At 39.2% G+C, this 25,009-nt stretch overlaps 1 protein-coding gene across 1 annotated transcript in view; it reads right to left on the bottom strand.

Annotated features, from left to right (window-relative positions):
- cntnap3 (contactin associated protein family member 3) overlaps positions 1 to 25,009 on the bottom strand; it is a 269,897-nt gene that overhangs the window by 133,456 nt on the left and 111,432 nt on the right. The window contains exons 6-10 of the mRNA XM_079805074.1: positions 17,542 to 17,717; positions 16,336 to 16,473; positions 15,728 to 15,989; positions 14,360 to 14,503; positions 9,520 to 9,691 (exon numbers count right to left, since the gene is read on the bottom strand). Coding sequence (XP_079661200.1) covers positions 9,520 to 9,691; positions 14,360 to 14,503; positions 15,728 to 15,989; positions 16,336 to 16,473; positions 17,542 to 17,717 — 892 coding nt within the window. The remainder of the gene's footprint in view (positions 1 to 9,519; positions 9,692 to 14,359; positions 14,504 to 15,727; positions 15,990 to 16,335; positions 16,474 to 17,541; positions 17,718 to 25,009) is intronic.

The raw sequence follows: 25,009 nt of genomic DNA, 5'->3' as shown, positions 1-25,009 counted from the left end.
AATGCATTTAGGGGTGTGGTCCTGGTCAAGACAATCTCCTGAACTCCAAACTGAATGTCAGAATGGGAAAGAAAGGTGATTTAAGCAATTTTTAGCGTGGCATGGTTGTTGGTGCCAGACGGGCCGGTCTGAGTATTTCACAATCTGCTCAGTTACTGGGATTTTCACGCACAACCATATCTAGGGTTTACAAAGAATGGTGTGAAAAGGGAAAAACATCCAGTATGCGGTAGTCCTGTGGGCGAAAATGCCTTGTTGATGCTAGAGGTCAGAGGAGAATGGGCCGACTGATTCAAGCTGATAGAAGAGCAACTTTGACTGAAATAACCACTCGTTACAACCGAGGTATGCAGCAAAGCATTTGTGAAGCCACAACACGCACAACCTTGAGGCGGATACAACAGCAGAAGACCCCACCGGGTACCACTCATCTCCACTACAAATAGGAAAAAGAGGCAACAATTTGCACGAGCTCACCAAAATTGGACATTTGAAGACTGGAAAAATGTTGCCTGGTCTGATGAGTCTCGATTTCTGTTGAGACATTCAGATGGTAGAGTCAGAATTTTGCATAAACAGAATGAGAACATGGATCCATCGTGCCTTGTTACCACTGTGCAGGCTGGTGGTGGTGGTGTAATGGTGTGGGGGATGTTTTCTTGGCACACTTTAGGCCCCTTAGTGCCAATTGGGCATTGTTTAAATGCCACGGCCTACCTGGGCATTGTTTCCGACCATCTCCATCCCTTTATGACCACCATGTGCCCATCCTCTGATGGCTACTTCCAGCAGGATAATGCACCATGTCACAAAGCTCGAATCATTTCAAATTGGTTTCTTGAACATGACAATGAGTTCACTGTACTAAAATGGCCCCCACAGTCACCAGATCTCAACCCAATAGAGCATCTTTGGGATGTGGTGGAACGGGAGCTTCATGCCCTGGATGTGCATCCCACAAATCTCCATCAACTGCAAGATGCTATCCTATCAATATGGGCCAACATTTCTAAAGAATGCTTTCAGCACCTTGTTGAATCAATGCCACGTAGAATTAAGGCAGTTCTGAAGGCGAAGGGGGTCAAACACAGTATTAGTATGGTGTTCCTAATAATCCTTTAGGTGAGTGTAGAAGCTCCTTCAGTTTTGTCAGCTGCTATCGCGTTTCTCCGGAGCTAATTACCCTCCTCCATCCCCAGCTCCTCCTCTCGTCCAGTCAGGATTTGGTATTCTGATTCCCCCTGAATCCTTCTAAATTCCCGAATTAGGTTGTACATTTAAATATTGACATTAATGCTATCTGCAGTACATTGTTGGTTCAGTTCTGTTTACCCTATAGGGTTTATCACTGCTCTCCCTGCTCTTATCCATGGTAGACTGCATGGATGCGCAGGGAGTTCTTGCCCAGAACAGAACCACACCGCCAAGCCAAACTATAATCTAATTGTCTATCATCTTTGCCGATAGTGGTTCTGACAGAAATTAGGTTTTGCACATTACTGTTGTTAATAAAACTTAATTTTATCTGCATATCATTTCAAGCTCAGTGCTTCGCTGTTAAATTTCCAATAAACAAACATGTAATATTATTATTACCTGCACTTATTAACCTATTTAAGCCCACTGGCAACTATAGTTGCCTTTTGTTTTCCTTTTGTAAGTATTTATCCATGTTTTATATCTCAATGACACGCAAGCAAACAACCAAATAAAGGATTTCAAGAAAAAAAGAAAAGGTTTTCACTTCCTTCCTGTCACATGAGGCTGCCAACTTCATACCCCTACTTCCAGGAAGCATAGCGAAGGCAAATCCTTCCAAAGAAAGGTTATTTTCGTGTTACTAATAAGCATTTTAAGTATTTATATATCTACATAATCATGAAGGTCTCTAGAATTATCCGAACAAAACAAATCTTACAACAGATCTACAGTTTTTTGTATACTTAGTCAAAAGTTCAAGCGGCAACTATAGTTGCTGGTGGGCAAATGACTTGTAAGTACATATATCATGGGGAAATGGGGTATACTGTGTTAATAGGTTAATAAATCAAGGTTTTTGGTCTTGTTTAGTGCTTTTTGCTTTCATAATATCCCACCTAAAACATAACAACCCTTTAACTGACATCTCTACTGTACATTAGACCTTATTTCGATAGGGAAAAATATCATATTTTATAATATTATGTCTTGAGGACCCTTCATCCAGTTTGGATGCGTTTTATTCTAATCGGTCAAGGACACTAATTATTTTTATGACTAGTAGCTTATGATTCCTTTATAATGTGGAAATTCAGACAAGTAATGAGTTTACATTTACATTATTATATGAAATCACCTACAGTCAGCCATATACTATGAATACTATGGGACTATTTTGTCATTTTGTTATTTTTTTTGGAAATCTTTCGTCATTCTATTTATTTATTTTCATTTAACTTTTTGATATACAATGCCCTGTTAGGGCAACTTAATGGCAGCACTTTGTTCTGCACTATATTCCACCACTTTAAGACAGATGTATTTGTTGTGTTTTCATATTCAAACGATTATAAGATAAATCGAGCTTTTTTGAATTTGCATCTAATGTTCTTCGACTTTTATACATAATACATTTGTTTATGAATAAAGATTGACCTGTTGAAAGCAGTTATTTTGAGTTAGATGCCAAATGTTCTCCTCCTATTCAAATTTGACATTGAAGGGGTGCCTACTACATATTTGCCCACCGGCAACTATAGTTGCCGCACATTCAAATACGATTTTCAAGAAAAAAAAGAAGAAAAAAAAACCTGGGGGAAATAAATGCAGAACATGTTCACATAGGACACTATTAACATGACTATATGCATGAAACCATTCAGAAAAATTTGGGCACAAAAGGGTTATCAAAACAGCGCAAAACAATAGTAATTTTATGATTACCACCACCTGTAGAACTCTCTCAAATGTTAATCTGGAGCCCTGCCTATTGTGTCTTTCTGTTTTGTTTCTTTTTGCGGCTATGCACTGTAGCAGTAACAGAGTAAAAACTAATACTGATTATAATCAAAAAGCACTATTACTACAGCTCACAATTAGTTTGAGTGATTAGTAAAGTATTAAACCTTGTTGAGCAACTCCACCACCCTAGCAACAAGTCAAAACACCATAGCAACAACAGCAACCCTCAAATCAATCCAGTGATTGGCTCTTTAAACAGATAGGCAGGACTTCATGTCAAGCATTGGTAATGATACTCTACACTTCATATGTTCTACTAATCAAAAGCACAATAAAAGCTGTATTTCTGTAACCTTGAGCTGGAGTGCGATTCCACATGTGTCTGAGATTCAGTGAAAGTGTCGACAGTGCAGAAACTCCCTCTTTATTCTGTCCATTATTCACCTTTACAATAACACTTACTCAGCACTTTAGTCAAAGTGAGCACTACATCACACACTGTTCCTCCCTGCGTCACTGTATAATCTACACACGAAAACAACTTCCTCAGGTGAACCTTTAGCTTGGCACGTTATTTAAGGACCGGAAAACTGAAGGCCGCTCGATACGGAAAATAAAATGGAGCATGCATAGATTAATGTCTGAACGTGTTCGCATGTTTAGTTCAGCAACTTGCATCCAGTTACCTTCTCAGAATTAATTTTTAATCAAATTTTGCGCACAATTTTCATTTCAAGTGGGCAGTAGACAGAAGAATAAAATACATTCTAAATGCAAATAATAAAATGCTACTAACTACAGTATATAATCATGCTTAGGACAGTCAAATTAACAAATAAACATTAGACTAAAAATAAAATTTAAATAAATATATAGACTTATCCCAACACATCCCATATGTTTGGTTGCCAATATGTCATGTACACTCTAAAAAATGCTGGGTTGAAAATGGACTAACCCAGCAATTGGTTTGTTCTAACCCAGTGAATGGGTCGTTTTAGCCCAGTGAATGGGTCGTTTTAACCCAGCAGTTGGGTTAAATGTTTGCTTAAAACAACCCAATTGCTGGGTTAGTCCATTTTCAACCCAATTTGGGTTGTTTTTAACCCAGCATTTTTTAGAGTTTATGGTAAGAACATGTAACATACGTAACAAGTGTTGAATATATATATATATATATATATAGCATTTTTTAGAGTGTACTTTGAAGCTCCAGATACTTCAATGATTGATATCCTATAAAAATAAGATACAATTATTTGATTTAGTATTATTAGTATTATATTATTTTATAATATAATTATAGATAAACTTATTTTATTATTAGATATAATAAAATAATGATATGTATTTTTCATACTAGGAATGGAAGGTCAAGTCTAGTATATTACATAACTGTATATATTATCAATGCATACAAATGACATAAAACAAAATGAGTATGCAAATCTAATTGAACATGTTTGCATATTTAATTCAGCAAGTGGCATCCAGTTATCTTCTCAGAAATTGTGCACAATTTTCTGAAGGCAAATTGTAAAATGCAACTAACTATGCAATTGTGCAAAGTTAGGATAGTAAAATAAAGACATAAAAATCAATGCATACTACTTTTTTTTGTGCATATTTGGCACGGTGTACATACTATATACTGCTGAAATGGTAAGAGTAGCATGGCAGTGTTTTATTCGGAATAATTTGTACTCAAACACAGAGCAAGGTCAACTTTTATCATCCAAACCAAACCAAACGCCAGCAGCACCATCACCGTAAGCACACCTCAGCTCTCGGCTTCCCTCATATTATCTTTGATCTGGGGTTAATAAACCGCTCTACTACTACGGTCTTGTCCACACTTAGACTCATTTTGCACAGGGCCCGTGGGTTCACACGAGGCACATGTAAAGCCAATGAGAGCTGCTGCCATCCCATATTTCTTAGTTATGGACAGCAATGTTATTTGAGAACAACCTACAGCCCTTTTCCAGAGGTAATAACCCTCACAGTGGAGTCGCTGTTTCAGCATGGAGTGAGAGGACATCACCCACGGTCTGCCCTCGTCTCCTGCCTGCAGACTCAATAACACTGAGTGTGCGTTAATGAGAGCGGAGAGCTACCGAGCTCAATTCAGCCTCGCCGTCATGCTTTCAGAGCATAGCCGAGGGTGTGATACCGATGCTAGCGCTTGACGTGCTAAAACTGCATTTACAAAAGTGTTTTCACAGTATTTAACGCCGCATTTGCAAATCAAGAAGCATCTTAGGCTGAAAATATGTCCGAATTATAATGTTAAAGGGGCTATATGTAGAATTCAGAAACTATTGTTATTAGCGACACGGTGGCCGTTACGTGAACTGCAGCCAGCAACTTACTACTTGTGCACGTAACATACAAGAGACTGAACGTGATTCAAGGCCCCGATATACTCATGGCGAAATTCTTTTTCGAAAGTAAAAAGTTGGAGATATGATGTTAACAAACATCCAGGCACCATCCACGCTGCTGAGAGCGATGTTTATATGAAAATATGACGTTTAGATGAAAATCGATGTAAATACTCAGATCAGGCATAACATTATGACTTCCTAATATTGTGTTGGTCCCCCTTTTGCTGCCAAAACAGCCCTGTCCCGTCGAGGCATGGACTCCACTAGACCCCTGAAGGTGTGCTGTGGTATCTGGCACCAAGATGTTACATGGTCTGCAACAATGCTTAGGTAGGTGGTGACCCTTAGGTAGGTGGTGACCATGACCCTGATAATCAGTAATAAAACAGATAGTCAGTGTTATTCACTTCACCTTGGTCATAATGTTATGCCTAATCGGTGTATGTGCTGGGCATTTTCCTCTCAATAACAAAATAAACACAGAACAAAAATGACATAAAATGACTGAATTAAATTGATTATTCAGACACATCCTATATGATTTTTTCTGAATAATAAAAAAAAAAACACTCATTAATGATGCATAAAAAAGGCTGGAAAACTTGGATATTCATACTGAGATGTTAAATATTATATTTAACAGTGTTATTACAGTATTATTGTTTTAAAGATGAACTTTAAATGAGCATTAGATGATGGCAAACATCATCTAAGAGTAAAAGTAGGTGAAAAGAGGATGCACAATTAAATATCCAATACTGTAAACTGGATATGTAATTGTGCATTTGCCCTATTTTTACATTTAAATTACTTTTGCCTATTGCTACAGTACTTTACAATACATAAAATAATATGACACCGATACCTTAAGTGATGTTACTGCCGCAGAAATGACACACTTCAGCTTTAAAATGCAACTAGATTTTTAAAATGAATAATATTACTTATATATTGTAAAAATATATATATTTTTTTTTTCAATAATAATAAAAAATGAATAAAAAAGCCTGGAAGACATTCGTTCATGTCACAAAAGGTGCAGGATGAGTCTTTTCCAATCACCAACTCTATACTGCAGTTGCTTTGCAAACATCAAAACACAATAAACCAAAAAAAAGGTTTAAACAAACAAAGGAACCGAAATCCCAGAATCCTCCAGAGCGCTGAACAAGTGTGACAGACAAAAGCGAGACCTTTCAGAATGTAAACGAGTACCTGGAGGCAACGCAACTTTCAGAGACAACAAATCTACATCTGCATCAAGTGTCACCAGCAGCACTTAAAAAAAAAAAACAATATTCACTTGAGATATAAGTGTGTACGCCACAGGTTCCCCTTCACTTTGAATTGCTCGGTCACAGCAGTGCATTTAGCGTCTATCAAAAACACAGAAGACAGAAAAAGAGCCTCGTCTTCAGGAGATTTACTTCAGTCTGAAAGCAAAACAAACCGATTTCTGCCTCAAGCCAAATGAACCAAACATTCACAGACATGAAACTAACAGCAGAGAACATGTTCACAATGGAATACTGCAGTATATACCGAAAACAGCATCATATGTATTCATAATATGAAACAGTGTCGCTAGTGGGGTGAAAGGTGGTAAATCCACTAAATCCAGTAGTTATTCTATATATTCCCCTACTCTTATGAATCAATATAACGTATACATTTGTTTGCCTGAGAGTTCAATGAATAATTTAGGCTAGTTAAAGAAGTTTTCCAAATTTCCTCTCTCCTCCTCCCTAAAAATGGTTTAGTCTGATGGTTAATTAGTGAATAGAACCAAAAAATAGATATGCATGTCAATAGGATTACAGACCTGCCAGCTGCTGATGTGATATTTTTAACAATACTGTCATGAAAACCTGAATACAACTCACTGCTATTGATGGATACATTTATTAGCTTTATTTAATAAAGTAGCACATTATCTTTATCAAAAATGAATACAGTGAGAAACTTAAATGGTTCTATTTTACATTTGACTGCACTCGTTTTAATTTCTGAAAATTGATCTCAGCTGTTAGACATCAGACTGACTGGAAAGCCATTTTATTGGCCTATTAAATTGCCGGTAGGCCTACTTTAAAAAAAGTTTATTTTATCATTGTACAAATTTCTTGTCTTTCATTGTCATTTTATTAGTTTGTCTTGCACAATAATACGTTATTAGTCGCTTAATGCCATTGTTTTGATATAATATTTATTTACAACTTTGCATATAAAATAAGTAAAAGCAATAACCTTTATTTACATTTATTTATTTGTCTGTTTTGTTAGAAATCCTTATTGGGTGCATGGCACCAGATGTACGCCTCCATGTCTCTATCCTATAGGTATATGATATAAGTGGAGGGAGTTAGGGGCCCACATCAATGTTTTTTTCAGGGGGCCCAGAATTCCCGAACTACGGCCCTGGTGCAACGTTACTATTATTGTCATTCAAGCTCAATGCACTGTAATCATTTTGCAATCCAGTTTTGTGTAAAAATATCTTATCTTTGGGAGCCTGACTAACTAGAAATTTTACATTATATGTACAGTATACATATCGCATACTATTAATAGACGGCTATATCAGCATGGCAAATATTTGGCTATTCTGAGATTATTGGCACTCATCTACAGACAGCCTTGTCAATGCAAAATAAACAATTATATGGTATAGAACAGGAGAGTCCAAAGTCCGGCCCGCGGGCCAAATGCGGCCCGGGATGAGTTTCAAACGGCGTGTCTATTAAAATATATGTGGCCCGCCATGCATAATTTACAAATCATACAGTTTCACAATGTCAACACAAGGTTTCACCAACATTTATCATGGGTTTACTGTGGTAACACTAACTGTAACCGTGGTAATTTGTCATAAATGTAGGTTAATATCTAATTTTATAAAATTTTTAATGTAGACATGTATTAAATGAGTAATAAAGGCCAAATTACAGACAATTTTTTGTCATAAACTTGCAGTTTTGTGCATTTGTATTTATTTGTTTATAGACTAAATACCATAAAGTCATTCCAGATATAGAACTTATATTTTTTACTTTTTGCCATGTGTGCACTGCAAAAAAATGCTCTTATTTAGTATTTTTTGTCTCGTTTCTAGTCTAAATATATACAATTCTTAAATCAAGATGCATTTACTAGATAAGTAAAATGATAAAAAAAATGATATTTTTTCTTGTTTTCTGGAAGATAAAATGAAATTTTTTGCTTAAAACAAACAAAATGATCTGCCAATGGGGTAAGAAAAATAATCTTGTTTCTGTTTGCAATCTTGTTTCTTGACTCTGTCCCAAACAGAAACAAGATTATTTTTCTTACCCCATTGGCAGATCATTTAGCTTGTTTTAAGCAAAAACGCAATTAATTTAGATTTTTTTCTCCCCAGATATCAAGAAAAAATATCATGTCAATGTCATTTTCCTTTTTAACAGCATCTTGATTTAAGAATTTTTAGATATTTGGACAGGAATAAAGACAGAAATACTAGTGTGGTTTTACCTGTGGTGATCTAAATAGAGTACTCGTTCATTTAAATAAGAATAGAGTTCTAACTCAGTAATAATATTTCACCCATTAAAACTTTTTGGTTGATGACAGTTTTACAGATATTGTTAAATATCTATAAATGTACATCTGTGTCCTATCACAAGCTACTCTACTTTCAGCTCAAGCTTTTGTCAAATCTGTCATGTTTCCAAGAAACAAAACGTGTTAGGTATAATAGAAAAGGGACCGGCCCCCGGGTGTGTCCACAACATCGAATCTGGCCCCCTTTTAAAAAAGTTTGGACACCCCTGGTATAGAATAAGCATTCATTTTAACAATTTCATCTCACCTGCCAATGAAAACTGGATATTGCTCAACTACGACTGCAAAAATAGTACAAGTTGTATGTAATTTAAACTGAATTATGAACTAAAGTTGAATTTATAACAAAACAGTAGGCTAAGTGTTCCATTTTTATTGATCAGATGGATAAACATTGAAATGAGAGCAGCTTCTCCCTGAGGCATATCATCTGCGTCTTTTAGCAAATCAGTATTCAGAAGCATTTCTCCGGCTAATTAATCTCTATATTTACATAATCAAGCCTAACGCATCTATTTGGCGAGGAAGAAAATGTTAAGCGGAACGTTTTGCGAGTTCACATAAAAGCGTAATTGACAGGAAGAGTGCTTACCTGTCAACTATCCCACACATGTCCATCTGTAGATCGCTAAAATTCCCAAACAACATCTGCTGCACTTTGATAAGATCCACTAAAGCACTGTCTGTTCGGATGAGGCGCATGCATCCTTGGAAAGCATTGAACGGGTTTCTGCAGACAGTGCCGTCTTCCGTGTTCGGGCATCCTGTGGACAAAAACACTCACATGTTCACCTGATGCCAAATACATACAAAATAATTGCAGTGTTGTTTTAGTATTATTAAGATATTATAATAGTATGTAAATGTGCAAGTGTGTGTCTATATTGTATCTATGTGTGTTTGAGTGGGAGAGAGTATGTGCTTTCCGTACATAATAAAACGTAATTTGTGGCAAAAAACTAGGGCTGTAATCAACCAAAGAAAATCTTGGTCGACTGAAGTCCTGAAATTTTCGACTAAAAATCGACTAAAATGACGTTAGGAAAAAAAAACGTTAAATGAATAAGCTGCGCACTGTGCGCAGTACTTGGTAGCCTTGTTGTCTGCCTCAATTAATTATAAATAAACATAAAAAACTAGTAGGCTATTTGCAGAATATTAAATCGTTTTTGAGCTGATTATTTTGCACTGAAATGAGTCTGACACACGAGTCTGACGGCTCTGACAGCGTTGCTTCACGTGCACCTGCGCAATATCATAGCCTATGACTTCCGAGAATATAGTACTGTGTCAACTAGATATCATCACAAGAACTTTTGAGGAATATGCAACATAATTTAGACAATTGTTTTTGTCATATGTATTATAATAACTGACAGACACTATCATTTCAGCCGCTCTGTGCAGCTCGAACAGGAGCTCAGCTTCGCGGCTGAGACACGAATAGACTATTAACTTAAAGCTTTTACTCTTAAACACAAAAGGCACGTCCACTTGAATAAAAAAGGAATATTTAATAAACAAGCCAGATCAAGAGCAGAGAAAACGCTCTCACAATTAAATAAATAATATACAAGAAAACTAGCCTTCTTCAATCTGTCTCTCTTCTCCAGTGGGTTGGGCTAATCCAAAAGAAGTGAAAACAAGGGGGTGTTCTGAAGACAGACTGTTACCTGTGAAACAGGGCTGCTTTAAAAACACCCCCATTAGCAATTAGTGCTTTCCACCTGATGAAAATGAACACGGCGCGGCAAAACTGATGAAGTGAACGCAGCAAAACTAATTAAATGAACGTGGCTCGGCAAAACTGATGAAATGAACGCGGCAAAACTGACCGTACAGATCCACTTAGCGCGGTGTTGTGACGCTTCCCCTCATGTGTATGTTGATGGGCGTTCCTCAAGTTTACTGCAATGGGTGTGCGTTTGAGCCAGCGGGAATGAAAAACAAAGGACCCGCGAGAGACTTCTCTTCGCCAGTGGGTTGGGCTAATCCAAAAGAAGTGAAAACAATGGGGGTGTTCTGAAGGCAGACTGTTACCTGTGAAACAGGGTTGCTCTCAAAACACCCCCATTAGCAATTAGTACTTTCCACTTGATGAAATGAACGTGGTGCGGCAAAACTGATTAAATGAACGCAGCAAAACTAATGAAATGAACGCGGCAAAAAATCGACCAATCAGAATTTTGGTCGAGCCAGAACGTATCGACTAATAATCGACTAATCGACTGGGAGATTACAGCCCTACAAAGCCCTCGTTTTTATCCTATTGATTACGTGTGGCAAGCAGGGCGGGGACGAGAGCCGTGGGGATGGAGCAAGGCCGGTGGTGCGAGCGTTACCTGCGATCCACACCGGTCTCGAGTCCCACAGAGGAGCTCCAGAAGGACAAAAGGAGGAGTGACGACAATGAAGGACCAGAGAGGACCAGGCCTGGACTTTATGTTGCTGTTTTGTTATGTTTATATGCGGCCGTGAGGGGCTGATTTACTTTCGTTTTGTTGTTTGATTATAGAGGGTATGCACATGACATCACCGTCGGCCAGAGTGACTGCGGTTACGCCCATTGACCGTTGACAAAACACATCTAAAATGCGAAAGAGCTTTGAGATTGACTGCACAAAGAGATTTGACACGAAATCTGAGATATATTTTTACAGACTGCCAAAAGCTACAGAACAGATAAGCAAATGGATCGCTGCAATTCACAGAAACAACTGGACTCTCCAGGCAGTGAAATGTGGATTTGCGGTTATCATTTTGTGTCACAACTCATCAGTTAAATATTTACCATCTTATACAGTATTCTGCATAATTGGATGTTTTTAAGTAAACACTGACAACAACTATACCAGTTTTAGGGCTGGACGATATGAATGTACACTCACCTAAAGGATTATTAGGAACACCATACTAATACTGTGTTTGACCCCCTTTCGCCTTCAGAACTGCCTTAATTCTACGTGGCATTGATTCAACAAGGTGCTGAAAGCATTCTTTAGAAATGTTGGCCCATATTGATAGGATAGCATCTTGCAGTTGATGGAGATTTGTGGGATGCACATCCAGGGCATGAAGCTCCCGTTCCACCACATCCCAAAGATGCTCTATTGGGTTGAGATCTGGTGACTGTGGGGGTCATTTTAGTACAGTGAACTCATTGTCATGTTCAAGAAACCAATATGAAATGATTCGAGCTTTGTGACATGGTGCATTATCCTGCTGGAAGTAGCCATCAGAGGATGGGTACATGGTGGTCATAAAGGGATGGACATGGTCAGAAACAATGCTCAGGTAGGCTGTGGCATTTAAACGATGCCCAATTGGCACTAAGGGGCCTAAAGTGTGCCAATAAAACATCCCCCAAACCATTACACCACCACCACCAGCCTGCACAGTGGTAACAAGGCATGATGAATCCATGTTCTCATTCTGTTTACGCCAAATTCTGACTCTACCATCTGAATGTCTCAACAGAAATCGAGACTCATCAGACCAGGCAACATTTTTCCAGTCTTCAACTGTCCAATTTTGGTGAGCTTGTGCAAATTGTAGCCTCTTTTTCCTATTTGTAGTGGAGATGAGTGGTACCCGGTGGGGTCTTCTGCTGTTGTAGCCCATCCGCCTCAAGGTTGTGCGTGTTGTAGCTTCACAAATGCTTTGCTGCATACCTCGGTTGTAACGAGTGGTTATTTCAGTCAAAGTTGCTCTTCTATCAGCTTGAATCAGTCGGCCCATTCTCCTCTGACCTCTAGCATCAACAAGGCATTTTCGCCCACAGGACTGCCGCATACTGGATGTTTTTCCCTTTTCACACCATTCTTTGTAAACCCTAGAAATGGTTGTGCGTGAAAATCCCAGTAACTAAGCAGATTGTGAAATACTCAGACCGGCCCGTCAGGCACCAACAACCATGCCACGCTCAAAATTGCTTAAATCACCTTTCTTTCCCATTCTGACATTCAGTTTGGAGTTCAGGAGATTGTCTTGACCAGGACCACACCCCTAAATGCATTGAAGCAACTGCCATGTGATTGGTTGATTAGATAATTGCATTAATGAGAAATTGAACAGGTGTTCCTAATAATCCTTTAGGTGAGTGTATATATATAACAGTGATCACCCGTGATTTAGACCTACCTATATTGTATTTATATAAAGAGTATTTGCTTTATGTATTTTCCCGGCGTTGAAATAAGGCTCATATAAATGTCAGGAAACACGATTCCTGGCTGCATGTCAATATCCATGGATCACTGGATCTTTGGTAAGTTGTAAGGAACACTATTGAGTCCAACCTTTAGTTTAATCTAATAATCGTTTGTTTTACTCGAGTTTCCCCTATTAAATCCAGACATGCAGCAGCTCTTCTGCCACCAAGTCCGGCTAAAGGGGTGTGTTCCGGCGGGAAAGTGACATCAATGCATACCCTCTATTTTGATCATTAGAATTGTGTTGAACATTTACAGGTTCCCGCCTCCTCCTTCCCTGTACTTGAACTTTGCTACATTACTATATTTATGTGCTTGGTCAGTGTTGTGGGTTTTGGTTATTTTGCTTTTGTAGGCACAATAACCCTGTTTAAATCTATGTGATAAACAAGTTAGGTCAAAAGTAATCTAAAAGTAATCTAAAAGTCAGAATACACAATCTAAAATGTGTAATTACGTTACTAACTACAATTTTCATGTAATTTGTAATCAGTAAACTACCACAATTTACCCAGAACCAGTGTTGGGGAAAGTTACATTGAAAAGTAATACATTACATCATTGCGCTACTCCCTTAAAAAGTAACTAACTGCGTTTCTTAGTTACTTTTTAAGAAAAGTAATTCCTTATGTTACTTTTGAGTTACTTTTTCTCACCTGGGCTGGGCTTATTTGTTAGTTTTTTTAATAAAAAAAAAGCTTTTCTCAACATTGAGAGAGGAGAACTGTCAGTCAATAAATGGGAAAACAAAGTAACTTCTGTTACTTATTTAAAAAAGTAACTCAGAAATGTTGTTGTAAATACTAGTTACTTGAAAAAAGTAATCTGATTACGTAACTCGAGTTACTTGTAATGCGTTACCCCCAACACTGTCCAGCACTGTATAAATAATATCTGGTTTGACTGATATATTATACGTGCTCTACTGCGGCCCAAGGGGAAACCATTGCAGACGAAAGAGACTGCCATGCATGCGTTACACTTTCTCCAGAGTCTGAGCTAAAGGCAATTAAGCCACCAGCCTCCAGGAGCCGAGAGCGATTCAGCCCCAAACTGCTTGAAAGGTAAACAAATGTGCTTTTCTCAGCGGAAGGTGTGTGTTGAGTGACAAGACGGATTGATTAACGTGAAGGATTTGGCTTGTGTAGAGGGAAATTACTCTGAGCTAGCGTGTTGCTTTGTGTTAGCAGAAGGCGATGGATGGCTAAAGGTTGTTCTTACCGCCTAAGAATAGCTGGCTGTCAGGCGCGACAGGGAAGGAAGTGGACGCTGTAGAGCTGTCCGTTTTGTCCAGGGTGACTGCGAGACGCCCTCGACGGACAACTAGCTCCACCGAGTGCCACTGACCATCATTTAAATTGGCACCTGTGGAAATAGAACCAGCATTGTGGATCAGGCAAAAAACAACAGTCTCACAGTGCTGCATTAGGGAGATTATTTTCACATAAACCTCAACAAAAAGAACAGCTTTCAGCATCAGGCTAAAAGCATACACCGATCAGGCATAACATTATGACCAGTGAAGTGAATATCACTGATTATCCCTTCATCACGGCACTTGTTAGTGGGTGGGATATATTAGGCAAGTGAACATTTTGTCCTCAAAGTTGATGTGTTAGAAGCAGGAAAAATGGGCAAGCGTAAGGATTTGAGGGAGTTCGACAAGGGCCAAATTGTGATGGCTAGCATCTCTAGGGTCAAAGCATCTCTAAAACTGCAGCTCTTGTGGGGTGTTCCCGGTCTGCAGTGGTTAGGCGACCAAGGCTCATTGATGCACTTGGGGAGTGAAGGCTGGCCCGTGAGGTCTGATCAAAAAGACGAGTTACTGTAGCTCAAATTGCTCAAGAAGTTAATACTGGTTCTGATAGAAAGGTGTCAGAATACACAGTGCATCACAGTTTGTTGTGTATGGGGCGGCATAGCCGCAGACCAGTCAGGGTGCCCATGCTGACCCCTGTCCACCGCCGAAAGCCCCAACAGTGGGCACTTGAGTATCAGAACTGGACCACGGAGCAATGGAAGAAGGTGGTCTAGTCTGATGAATCACGTTTTCTTTTACATCACGTGGATTGCCACAAAGCAAAAATGGTTCAGGAATGTTTTGAGGAGCACAACAACGAGTTTGAGGTGTTGACTTGGCCTCCAAATTCCCCAGATCTCAATCCAATGGAGCATCTGTGGGATGTGCTGAACAAACAAGTCCGATCTATGGAGACCCCACCTCGCAACTTCTTGGTGCCAGATACCACAGCACACCTTTAGGGGTCTAGTGGAGTCCATGCCTCGATGGGTCAGGGCTGTTTTGGCAGCAAAAGGGGGACCAACACAATATTAGGAAGGTGGTTATAATGTTATGCCTGATCGGTATATAGGGAATGGGATACTAGCAAAGTACTTCATTCATAAAGTTAAAAACCTTTAGACATATTGCAATGCATTTGTTTGATTGTCTCATATAAACATGTTTATAATGCCACATGCTGTCATTCTCTGTTGACTTTGTGCTACCCTTGACAAACAAGAGAGATGTGTTTAGCTTTTACTGTCAAATAAACTGAAACTGTACATGTGATTATATCTGAGTTTAACCTGCTGTGATGTCCGTCATGATCCGTCCAGTCTTATGGATCTGTAGTCGTGCTCTCGCCTCGCTCAGATAAAGCCACAGCGTTCCTCCGTTATGCTGCAGGTCAAAGGTCATCAGCAGGCCCGCTTTGTTCCACGTTCTGAATTGCAGACTGACCGACAAGCTTTCTCCACTGGAGACCCAGGGCAAACTGAGAAAACTTCCAGGACTGGCAAACGTCACCGGCACATCAATGGATTCGGCGCATGTAAAGGTGACATTCCCCTATGAAAGCACAACATATTGTAGTATAACCAAGAACATTTTTAGAGTGAAGTACCGCAGCCATGACGTCTGCCTCATAAATTATGCATTTGCCTCCCTGGCTGTTCCTGATACCACTGTCACGGTCATTGCGACAATGAATTAAAGGGTTGGTAATTGGTTTAACCCCCAAATTCCCAAGACAGTGGTTGTAAAAAATGTATAATAGAGGAGAACATGGTAAGGGTCACAAAAATGCTAAACTCTCATTAAGGAAAAATGAGGCAGCCAAACAACTGACAATTGCTAACAAGCCAAATTAAGCAACCCGAAGACATAACTGTATTAACATATGGTTTCTGCTTACTGCAATAGCCACTTGCTTCTCTTTGGCTCGATCAATCACGCTGATATCGTTGTAAAGCACATTTTCCAAGCAGCCATGGAAGTTTCTTCTCGAATGGGATTTCTGGAGTCCAGCCAATGACGTACCACCAAAACTGATCTTGTGAAAGAACGACAGATTCATGTCAGAAATCACACAGATTAATGGAGTGTTACGCATTTAATACTGACTGTCGATACTGTATCAACTATGCAAATCTTTGTTTTATTTCCAGTGTGTCAAATGAATCTGAAAGCAACTCTTTTATGATGCAATATTTGATTGCCGATAAAGTAACACGAGGGCTAAAATGCACAAGACTAATGACAACAAGGATCACATGAACAATCAAACAATTAACCAATCAGAAAATGACACAAAAACAGGGGAAGCCCAAGTCATGATCACATGATGGCAAGGGAACCACAAGACAAACCAGGAAAAAAAGGAACCGTGACTACAAAATAAAAGAAACCATGAACATGAAACAAAACTAGACAAGACAGTAATACATTCAAAAACTGTAAATATTAAAATAGTTTCAAAAATATTGTTCCAAGACTTGAGACTAGGTAGTGTGAGAAAATCACTTAGTAACCATGTCAGTGTAGTTATTTCCAACAAATAGATTTTATTTTAATATCTATATGCAAATGTATTTATTATGTAATAATAATGAATTGTATTATATATAATATTATTATATACGTATTTCTTACTTTTTATTGTTTATTTATTGTGTACCCTTTATGGCTACTAATCATTTATTTTAATAATGTATTCTTTTTCATTTATTATTCTTTTTATTTATTACCTTTTTATTGTTTTATTTGTATTTTTATGTGCCTTTTTATGACCTCAATTTCATGTAAAGCACTTTGAAGTACTATTGTGTATGAAATGTGCTATATATAAATAAACGTGCCTTGCCTTGAATGCATAATGCTAGTTTACTGTAATAGAAGATATAAGTATTGAAATGTACATACATTAGCAGTTTATCATAACAGAGTGAATAAAGTGAATTCTCATACTAAACTAATTACACATGGACATTCTAATTCTAGTGAATTTATGTCGTATGCATAATTCACGTGTACGTATGTTTTGTGTGAGCAATTTCAAATGCTACGAGCTGCTCTGTAAGTTATACTGGACTAATTATGTGAGAGGTCGTTAAAGGCTCACCTCGTTAATCTCAGAGTGACTCGAGTACTCAGGGAGCTGTAACTGCTGGGTATTTTTGTCCACGGTGAAGTTAACTAGTCCTCGAACCCGCTCGATGCTGACGTGGTGCCAGTGCTGGTCGTCCAGCAGACTGCCCAGTGACACGAGAGGGTGAAAATCCCCCGACGAACCCCTGCCTGAATCAAACACAGGATCATTTGATGGTTAAGATGGCTTGTTGCTGTTACAAATGTTTGGTTAAACCTTAAACATCTTTCAGCAGAAACTTACCTTAGAAAAAATTCAATAACCATTTTTTATTTCTGAGGTGTTAACTGAATTAACACGGAGGTTGCTGTTTGAAACATGTGTTGTATATACAGTTTTACATACTATTTATAAGCATAATAAGTAGTACACAGAATTTACTGCAGCTTGCAGAACACCCTGACTTTGCAGAGTTAGACACATTCCTGGGTCAACATGCACTATATTGCCAAAAGTTTCGGGACGCCTGCCTTTACACGAACATGAACTTTAATGACATCCCATTCTTAATCCGTAGGGTTTAATATGGAGTTGGCCCAGCCTTTGCAGCTGTAACAGCTTCAACTCATCTGGGAAGGCTTTCCACAAGGTTTAGGAGTGTGTTTATGGGAATTTTTGACCATTCTTCTAGAAGCGCATTTGTGAGGTCAGACACTGATGTTGGACGAGAAGGCCTGGCTCGCAGTCTCCGCTCTAATTCATCCCAAAGGTGTTCTATCGGGTTGAGGTCAGGATTCTGTGCAGGCCAGTCAAGTTCCTCCACACCAAACTAGCTCACCCATGTCTTTATGGACCGACGCTTTGGTCACTGGTGCGCAGTCATGTTGGAACAGGAAGGGGCCATCCCCATTACCACAAAGTTGGGAGCATGAAATTGTCCAAAATGTCTTGGTATGCTGAAGCATTAAGGGTTCCTTTCACTGGAACTAAATGGCCTTTCCCAACCCCTGAAAAACAGCCCCACACCATAATCGCCCCTCCACCAAACTTTACACTTGGCACAATCCAGTCAGGCAAGTCCCGTTCTCCTGGCAACCGCCAAACCCAGACTCATCCATCGGATTGCCAGACAGAGAAGCGTGATTGGTCACTCCAGAGAACACGTCTCCACTGCTCTAGAGTCCAGTTGCGGAGTGCTTTACCCCACTGCATCCGACGCTTTGCATTGCACTTGGTAATGTAAGGCTTGGATGCAGATGCTTGGCCATGGAAACCCATTCCATGAAGCTCTAAACACTGTTCTTGAGCTAATAAGAAGACCACATGAAGTTTGGAGGTCTGTAACTATTGACTCGGCAGAAAGTTGGCACACTGTGCACCTCTGCATGCGCTGACCCCCCTCTGTGATTTTACGTGGTCTACCACTTTGTGGCTGAGTTGCTGTTGTTCCCAATTGCTTCCACTTTGTTATAATCCCACTAACAGTTGAGCGTGGAATATTTAGTAGTGAGGAAATTTCCCGAATAGACTTATTGCACAGGTGGCAACCGATCACTGTACCACGCTTGAGTTCACTGAGCTACTGAGAGCGACCTATTCTTTCACAAATGTTTGTAGAAGCGTCTGCATGCCTAGTGCTTGACTTTATACACCTGTGGCCATGGAAGTGATTGGAACAACTGAATTCAATGATTTGGAGGGGTGTCCCAATACTTTTGGCAATATAGGCCTAGTGTATTTTGTTTATCCTAGAACAACGTTCCTGACTGAAAATTTAGTCCTAACCACATCCCTGCCCCTAAACCTAACCTTACCCATTTGTTATCCCCAAAAATCAGAGGGAAATGATAGGTGAATAACACTGATGTAGAAGCAATTAACACTGTTTGTCAGCCACAACTTGACATAAACTGTAAACTTGACCCTCAAATCTGATTGGTAGATTGGAATGCTGTTCCAGGATCAAGAAAGATGTTGTATGTGGGGAAATCAGGTTCTGCCATCTTGCAAGTTTTCATTTCTGAACATAGCCAAGATAATAGAGAGATAAATATGAGATGTTTTCTCTGGCTGCAGTAAATATAAGGCAGAAAATAGTTCCATAAAATATGTATGATTAAAGAAAAATAAGACTTTTTCTGCAAAAAATTGCAGGGTTGTTACTGTTAACTATAACTAAAACCATAAAAAATAAAATTTTCATTAATTGAAATAAAATTAAATATTAAAAATGTAAGCTTTTTTATATCAGCTAGCTGCCATGGCAACATTTCTAATCTTTGTTTAAGTCCTAAAATAACCTAAAATAACTTAAAGTAAAACGTAATAAAAACTATATACACTCACCTAAAGGATTATTAGGAACACCTGTTCAATTTCTCATTAATGCAATTATCTAATCAACCAATCACATGGCAGTTGCTTCAATGCATTTAGGGGTGTGGTCCTGGTCAAGACAATCTCCTGAACTCCACACTGAATGTCAGAATGAGAAAGAAAGGTGATTTAAGCAATTTTGAGCCAGGCATGGTTGTTGGTACCAGACGGGCCGGTCTGAGTATTTCTCAATCTGCTCAGTTACTGGGATTTTCACGCACAACCATTTCTAGGGTTTACAAAGAATGGTGTGAAAAGGGAAAAACATCCAGTATGCGGCAGTCCTGTGGGCGAAAATGCCTTGTTGATGCTAGAGGTCAGAGGAGAATGGGCCGACTGATTCAAGCTGATAGAAGAGCAACTTTGACTGAAATAACCACTCGTTACAACTGAGGTATGCAGCAAAGCATTTGTGAAGCCACAACACGCACAACCTTGAGGCGGATGGGCTACAACAGCAGAAGACCCCACCGGGTACCACTCATCTCCACTACAAATAGGAAAAAGAGGCTAAAATTTGCACGAGCTCACCAAAATTGGACAGTTGAAGACTGGAAAAATGTTGCCAGGTCTGATGAGTCTCGATTTCTGTTGAGACATTCAGATGGTAGAGTCAGAATTTGGCGTAAACAGAATGAGAACATGGATCCATCATGCCTTGTTACCACTGTGCAGGCTGGTGGTGGTGGTGTAATGGTGTGGGGGATGTTTTCTTGGCACACTTTAGGCCCCTTAGTGCCAATTGGGCATCGTTTAAATGCCACGGCCTACCTGAGCATTGTTTCTGACCATGTCCATCCCTTTATGACCACCATGTACCCATCCTCTGATGGCAACTTCCAGCAGGATAATGCACCATGTCACAAAGCTCGAATCATTTCAAATTGGTTTCTTGAACATGACAATGAGTTCACTGTACTAAAATGGCCCCCACAGTCACCAGATCTCAACCCAATAGAGCATCTTTGGGATGTGGTGGAACGGGAGCTTCGTGCCCTGGATGTGCATCCCACAAATATCCATCAACTGCAAGAGGCTATCCTATCAATATGGGCCAACATTTCTAAAGAATGCTTTCAGCACCTTGTTGAATCAATGCCACGTAGAATTAAGGCAGTTCTGAAGGCAAAAGGGGGTCAAACACAGTATTAGTATGGTGTTCCTAATAATCCTTTAGGTGAGTGTATAGACCTATTTTTTTTTTAAATGACAAAAATACACAACAAAATTACTAAAACTTTAAAGTGAAAATATAAAAATAAAATATTCAAAATATTAACAAAAACTATAAAAGTATAACGGCAACACTAAAATAATACAGACCCTGAAATATAGACCTGCAGGAAACTTTCATTACAAACGTGTCATGACAGCACAGCATGATTACAAAGAAATATTACACTGAAATAGCATTTTCTTGTAAAATGTACTCTAATAATCTGAAGTTTAAGACTTTGAAGAAAAACATTGTAAATTGTAGTTGCCATGTCTGGTTGACAAGGAAAAGAGTTAAGGTGAGGCAAACGGTACTTTAATAATCCAAACAAAAGGCAAAAAATTCTAAATATTAACATAAACTATAATAGTATATCAGTGACTGACGGACACTGGAGAAACGTGCCACAGAATGTGTTCTCAGCATGTTCTCCCTCTATACGAAACACATCTATCAATTATTCATCAGAGTTACAGTGACTTGCGGCCGGTCGTGCCGCTGGTCAGTTACCATCAGAATACAAACAAGCTCTGCTTTGTTTTTATGCACATGCGAGGACGGCTGTATGCTCTGATGTCATTTAACATTTAGTGTTTTGCTGCTCAATATTTCATGGTCTTCGCTCCTTTTAGAAAGCATGCTGAGCGGCTCTCAGCCTTGACCTCTCCTGTTCGCTCATACGACAATGATACTCATATTTGTGTTTGAAGAGCAGCTCTGATTAACACCACAGGCACATGGAAATATAATATATGACATCGCTTTTTCAACGTGTCACCATCTGACAATGAAAATTTGAGAAACGTCTGTCCTCTTCTGTTATCTCGGTAAAAGTGACCCTGAATTTTTGACCATTTTCGCTCAAGGCTTTTACATTGGACATCAAGTGCCTATCAAACCTATCAAAGTACCACAATGGTAAACAATCTTCTTTAAAGGATTAGATAATTTCCTGATAATTTACTCACCTCCATCTTATCCAAGATGTTCATGTCTTTCTTTCTTCAGTCGAAAAGAAATTAAAGGGATAGTTCACCGTGAAATGAGAATAAAGCCATCTTTTACTCACCCTGCTGTTGTTCCAATTCCCTATGTCCCTCTTTTCGGACCTCAAAAGCAGAAATTTTAAAAATAGTCCTACACACGCTGACAGTGGCAGTGAATGGCGACCAAACTAAAACTTAGCAAAAATTATACAAAAGTATCACGAAATGATACAGTGAGACGTGCGCCATATATGGAAAGTGTTCAGGAGGCATATTATAAGGTTTTGCAAGAAAGAAACCAATATTATTCAGTCAAAATACTGAGCTCGGACGTTACTCTGTGGCGTTCCTGTAAGTGCAAGCGAGCCGCCAGCAGCCGCTCACGCAGTGTTGTCATGACAACCGGTACACAACATTCACTTAATGAGGTTTTATTATTAGTATAATAAGTCTATACTAATAGACTTAGTATAGACTTATCGCGTTTGTTTCTATTGAGCCTAATTTCTCAAAATGGTGCGTGTGTGTGTGTGCTTATGCTCTTTGATACCAATCTTTCGTTTGAAAGCCACGTTTCTAGCATCTGTAAAATTGCATTCTACCATCTTAAAAATATATCTAAATTTCGGCACATGCTCTCAATGCAACAGGCCGAACAGTTAGTTAATGCGTTCATGACCTCAAGGCTAGATTATTGTAATGCTCTACTGGGTGGTTGCCCTGCTCGCTTAATAAACAAACTCCAGCTGGTCCAAAACGCAGCAGCGTTACTAAAACCAGGAAGTATGATCATATTAGCCCAGTTCTATCAACACTGCACTGGCTCCCTATTAAACATTGCATACATTTTAAAATATTGCTTATTACTTACAAAGCACTAAATGGTTTAGCTCCAGTACTTGAGCGAGCTCTTAACACATTATACTCCATCACGTCTACTGCGGTCTCAAAATTCTGGCCAGTTGATAATACCGAGAATATCGAAATTAACGGCAGGCGGTCGATCCTTTTCCTATTTAGCACCTAAAGTCTTCCTAGAATTGTTCGGGAAGTAAACACACTCTGTCAGTTTAAATCTAGACTAAAAACACATCTCTTTACTATGGCGTACACATAAAATACTTTTTCAATGAAATGATTGTTAGGCTACATTAACTAGGTCAGCCGGAACCGGGAACACTTCCCATAACACCTGATGTACTCGTTACATCATCAGAAGAATGGCATCTACGCTAATGTTAGTCTCTCTCTGTTTTATCCCGAGGTTTACTGCAGTCAGCCGGATCCAGGCCGTATCCAGATCAGATTGTGGACCTGCGCCCAGACATGACCAACGCATCCCTGAAGTGTCTGCAGAGACCGTGTCAATTATACGCCCCCTGGAATTGCCTCATCGACACGGCATCCTCAATAAACCTCCGGCGTGATGACTCTGATTGTTTGAATATTCCTATTTAATAATTGTTAAAGGGTTAGTTCACCCAAAAATGAAAATTCTGTCATTAATTACTCACCCTCATGTCGTTCGACACCCGTAAGACCTCCGTTCATATTCGGAACACAAATGAAGATATTTTTGTTGAAAGCTGATGGCTGAGAAAGGCTTCAAATAGGCCTCCATTGGTACATTTACACTCCCACGACCCATAAAAAGGCACTTAAAACGTCGTTAAAAACACAATGACTCTACGACGACAATAGTTTTTGTGCGAAAAAAAAGCAAAATAACACCTTTGTCCAACTTGTTCTTGTCTTCCGTGTGTGCGTTCGGACACATGACCCAGAAGCGATTTGTTTACAAGCAGAGGAAGACGCGCGTATCTAAGCTGTTGAATTCTACATTGATCGTGCTTTAGGTCTCGGCGTAGTGCTCAAAATGGGGCTAAAGTGCGCATTTCATGGATTCCCGAACCCCGGCGCTACGTCATATTCTCGCGCATGCGTCGTGGAGGCACACACGGAAGGCAAGAACAAGTTGTTATTTTGATTTTTTTTTTCGCACAAAAACTATTGTTGTTGCATTGTAAAATTATTGTAGAGCCACTGTGGTGAGATGGACTTTGTAACGACGTTTTAAGTGCCTTTTATGCGTCTTGGGAGTGTAAATGTACTGAATGCCAATGGAGGCCTATCTGAAGCCTTTCTCAGCCATCAGCTTTCAACTAAAATATCTTCATTTGTGTTCCGAATATGAACGGAGGTCTTACGGGTGTCGAACGACATGAGGGTGAGTAATTAATGACAGAATTTTCATTTTTGGGTGAACTAACCCTTTAAATCGATATGTCATCCTCAATAAAACCCGTCTCCGGCGTGTTGCCTCCGATGTTTCGAATATTGCACTTTAATAATTGTTTCATCAATATGTGATCCTCAATAAACCCGTCTCTGGCGTGATAACTCTGATATTTCGATTATTCCTATTTAATAATTATTTAATCAACACATCATCCTCAATAAACCCGTCTCCAGCGTGTTGCCTTCGATCTTTCGAATATTCCGATCTATTATGACCTCTGACCTGTAAAGTTGTCAGAATAATAATCATACACTGTTTGTTAATTGGCCAGAGGAGAACTGGCACCCCAACTGAGCCTGGTTTCTACAAAGGTTTATTTTTCTCCATTAGGTCACCTGATGGGGTTTTTGTTTCCTTGCCACTGTTGCCTCTGGCTTGGCTTGCTCAGTTGGGGACACTACATTTTTCAACTAAATATCCAAATAAATCGAATTGTTAAACTAAATTAACCATTTAAAATAAATTACTGATCGAATTACTGATCTAAAGCCCACATTGTCACTGTATGATAATTGAAATGAACTGTTGACATCACTGTTTTCTCCGGAATGGCAATACGGCTGAATAAAATTCTGTTGCATTATTTTCCTGTTTAACACTGTGAAGCTGCTTTGAAACAATCTG

Source organism: Gobio gobio (genome assembly GCF_949357685.1).
Source record: "Gobio gobio genome assembly, chromosome: 22".
Taxonomy (NCBI): Eukaryota; Metazoa; Chordata; class Actinopteri; order Cypriniformes; family Gobionidae; genus Gobio; species Gobio gobio.
The sequence above is the reverse complement of the archived record's forward strand: the minus strand, read 5'-3'. Positions and strand labels throughout refer to the sequence as shown.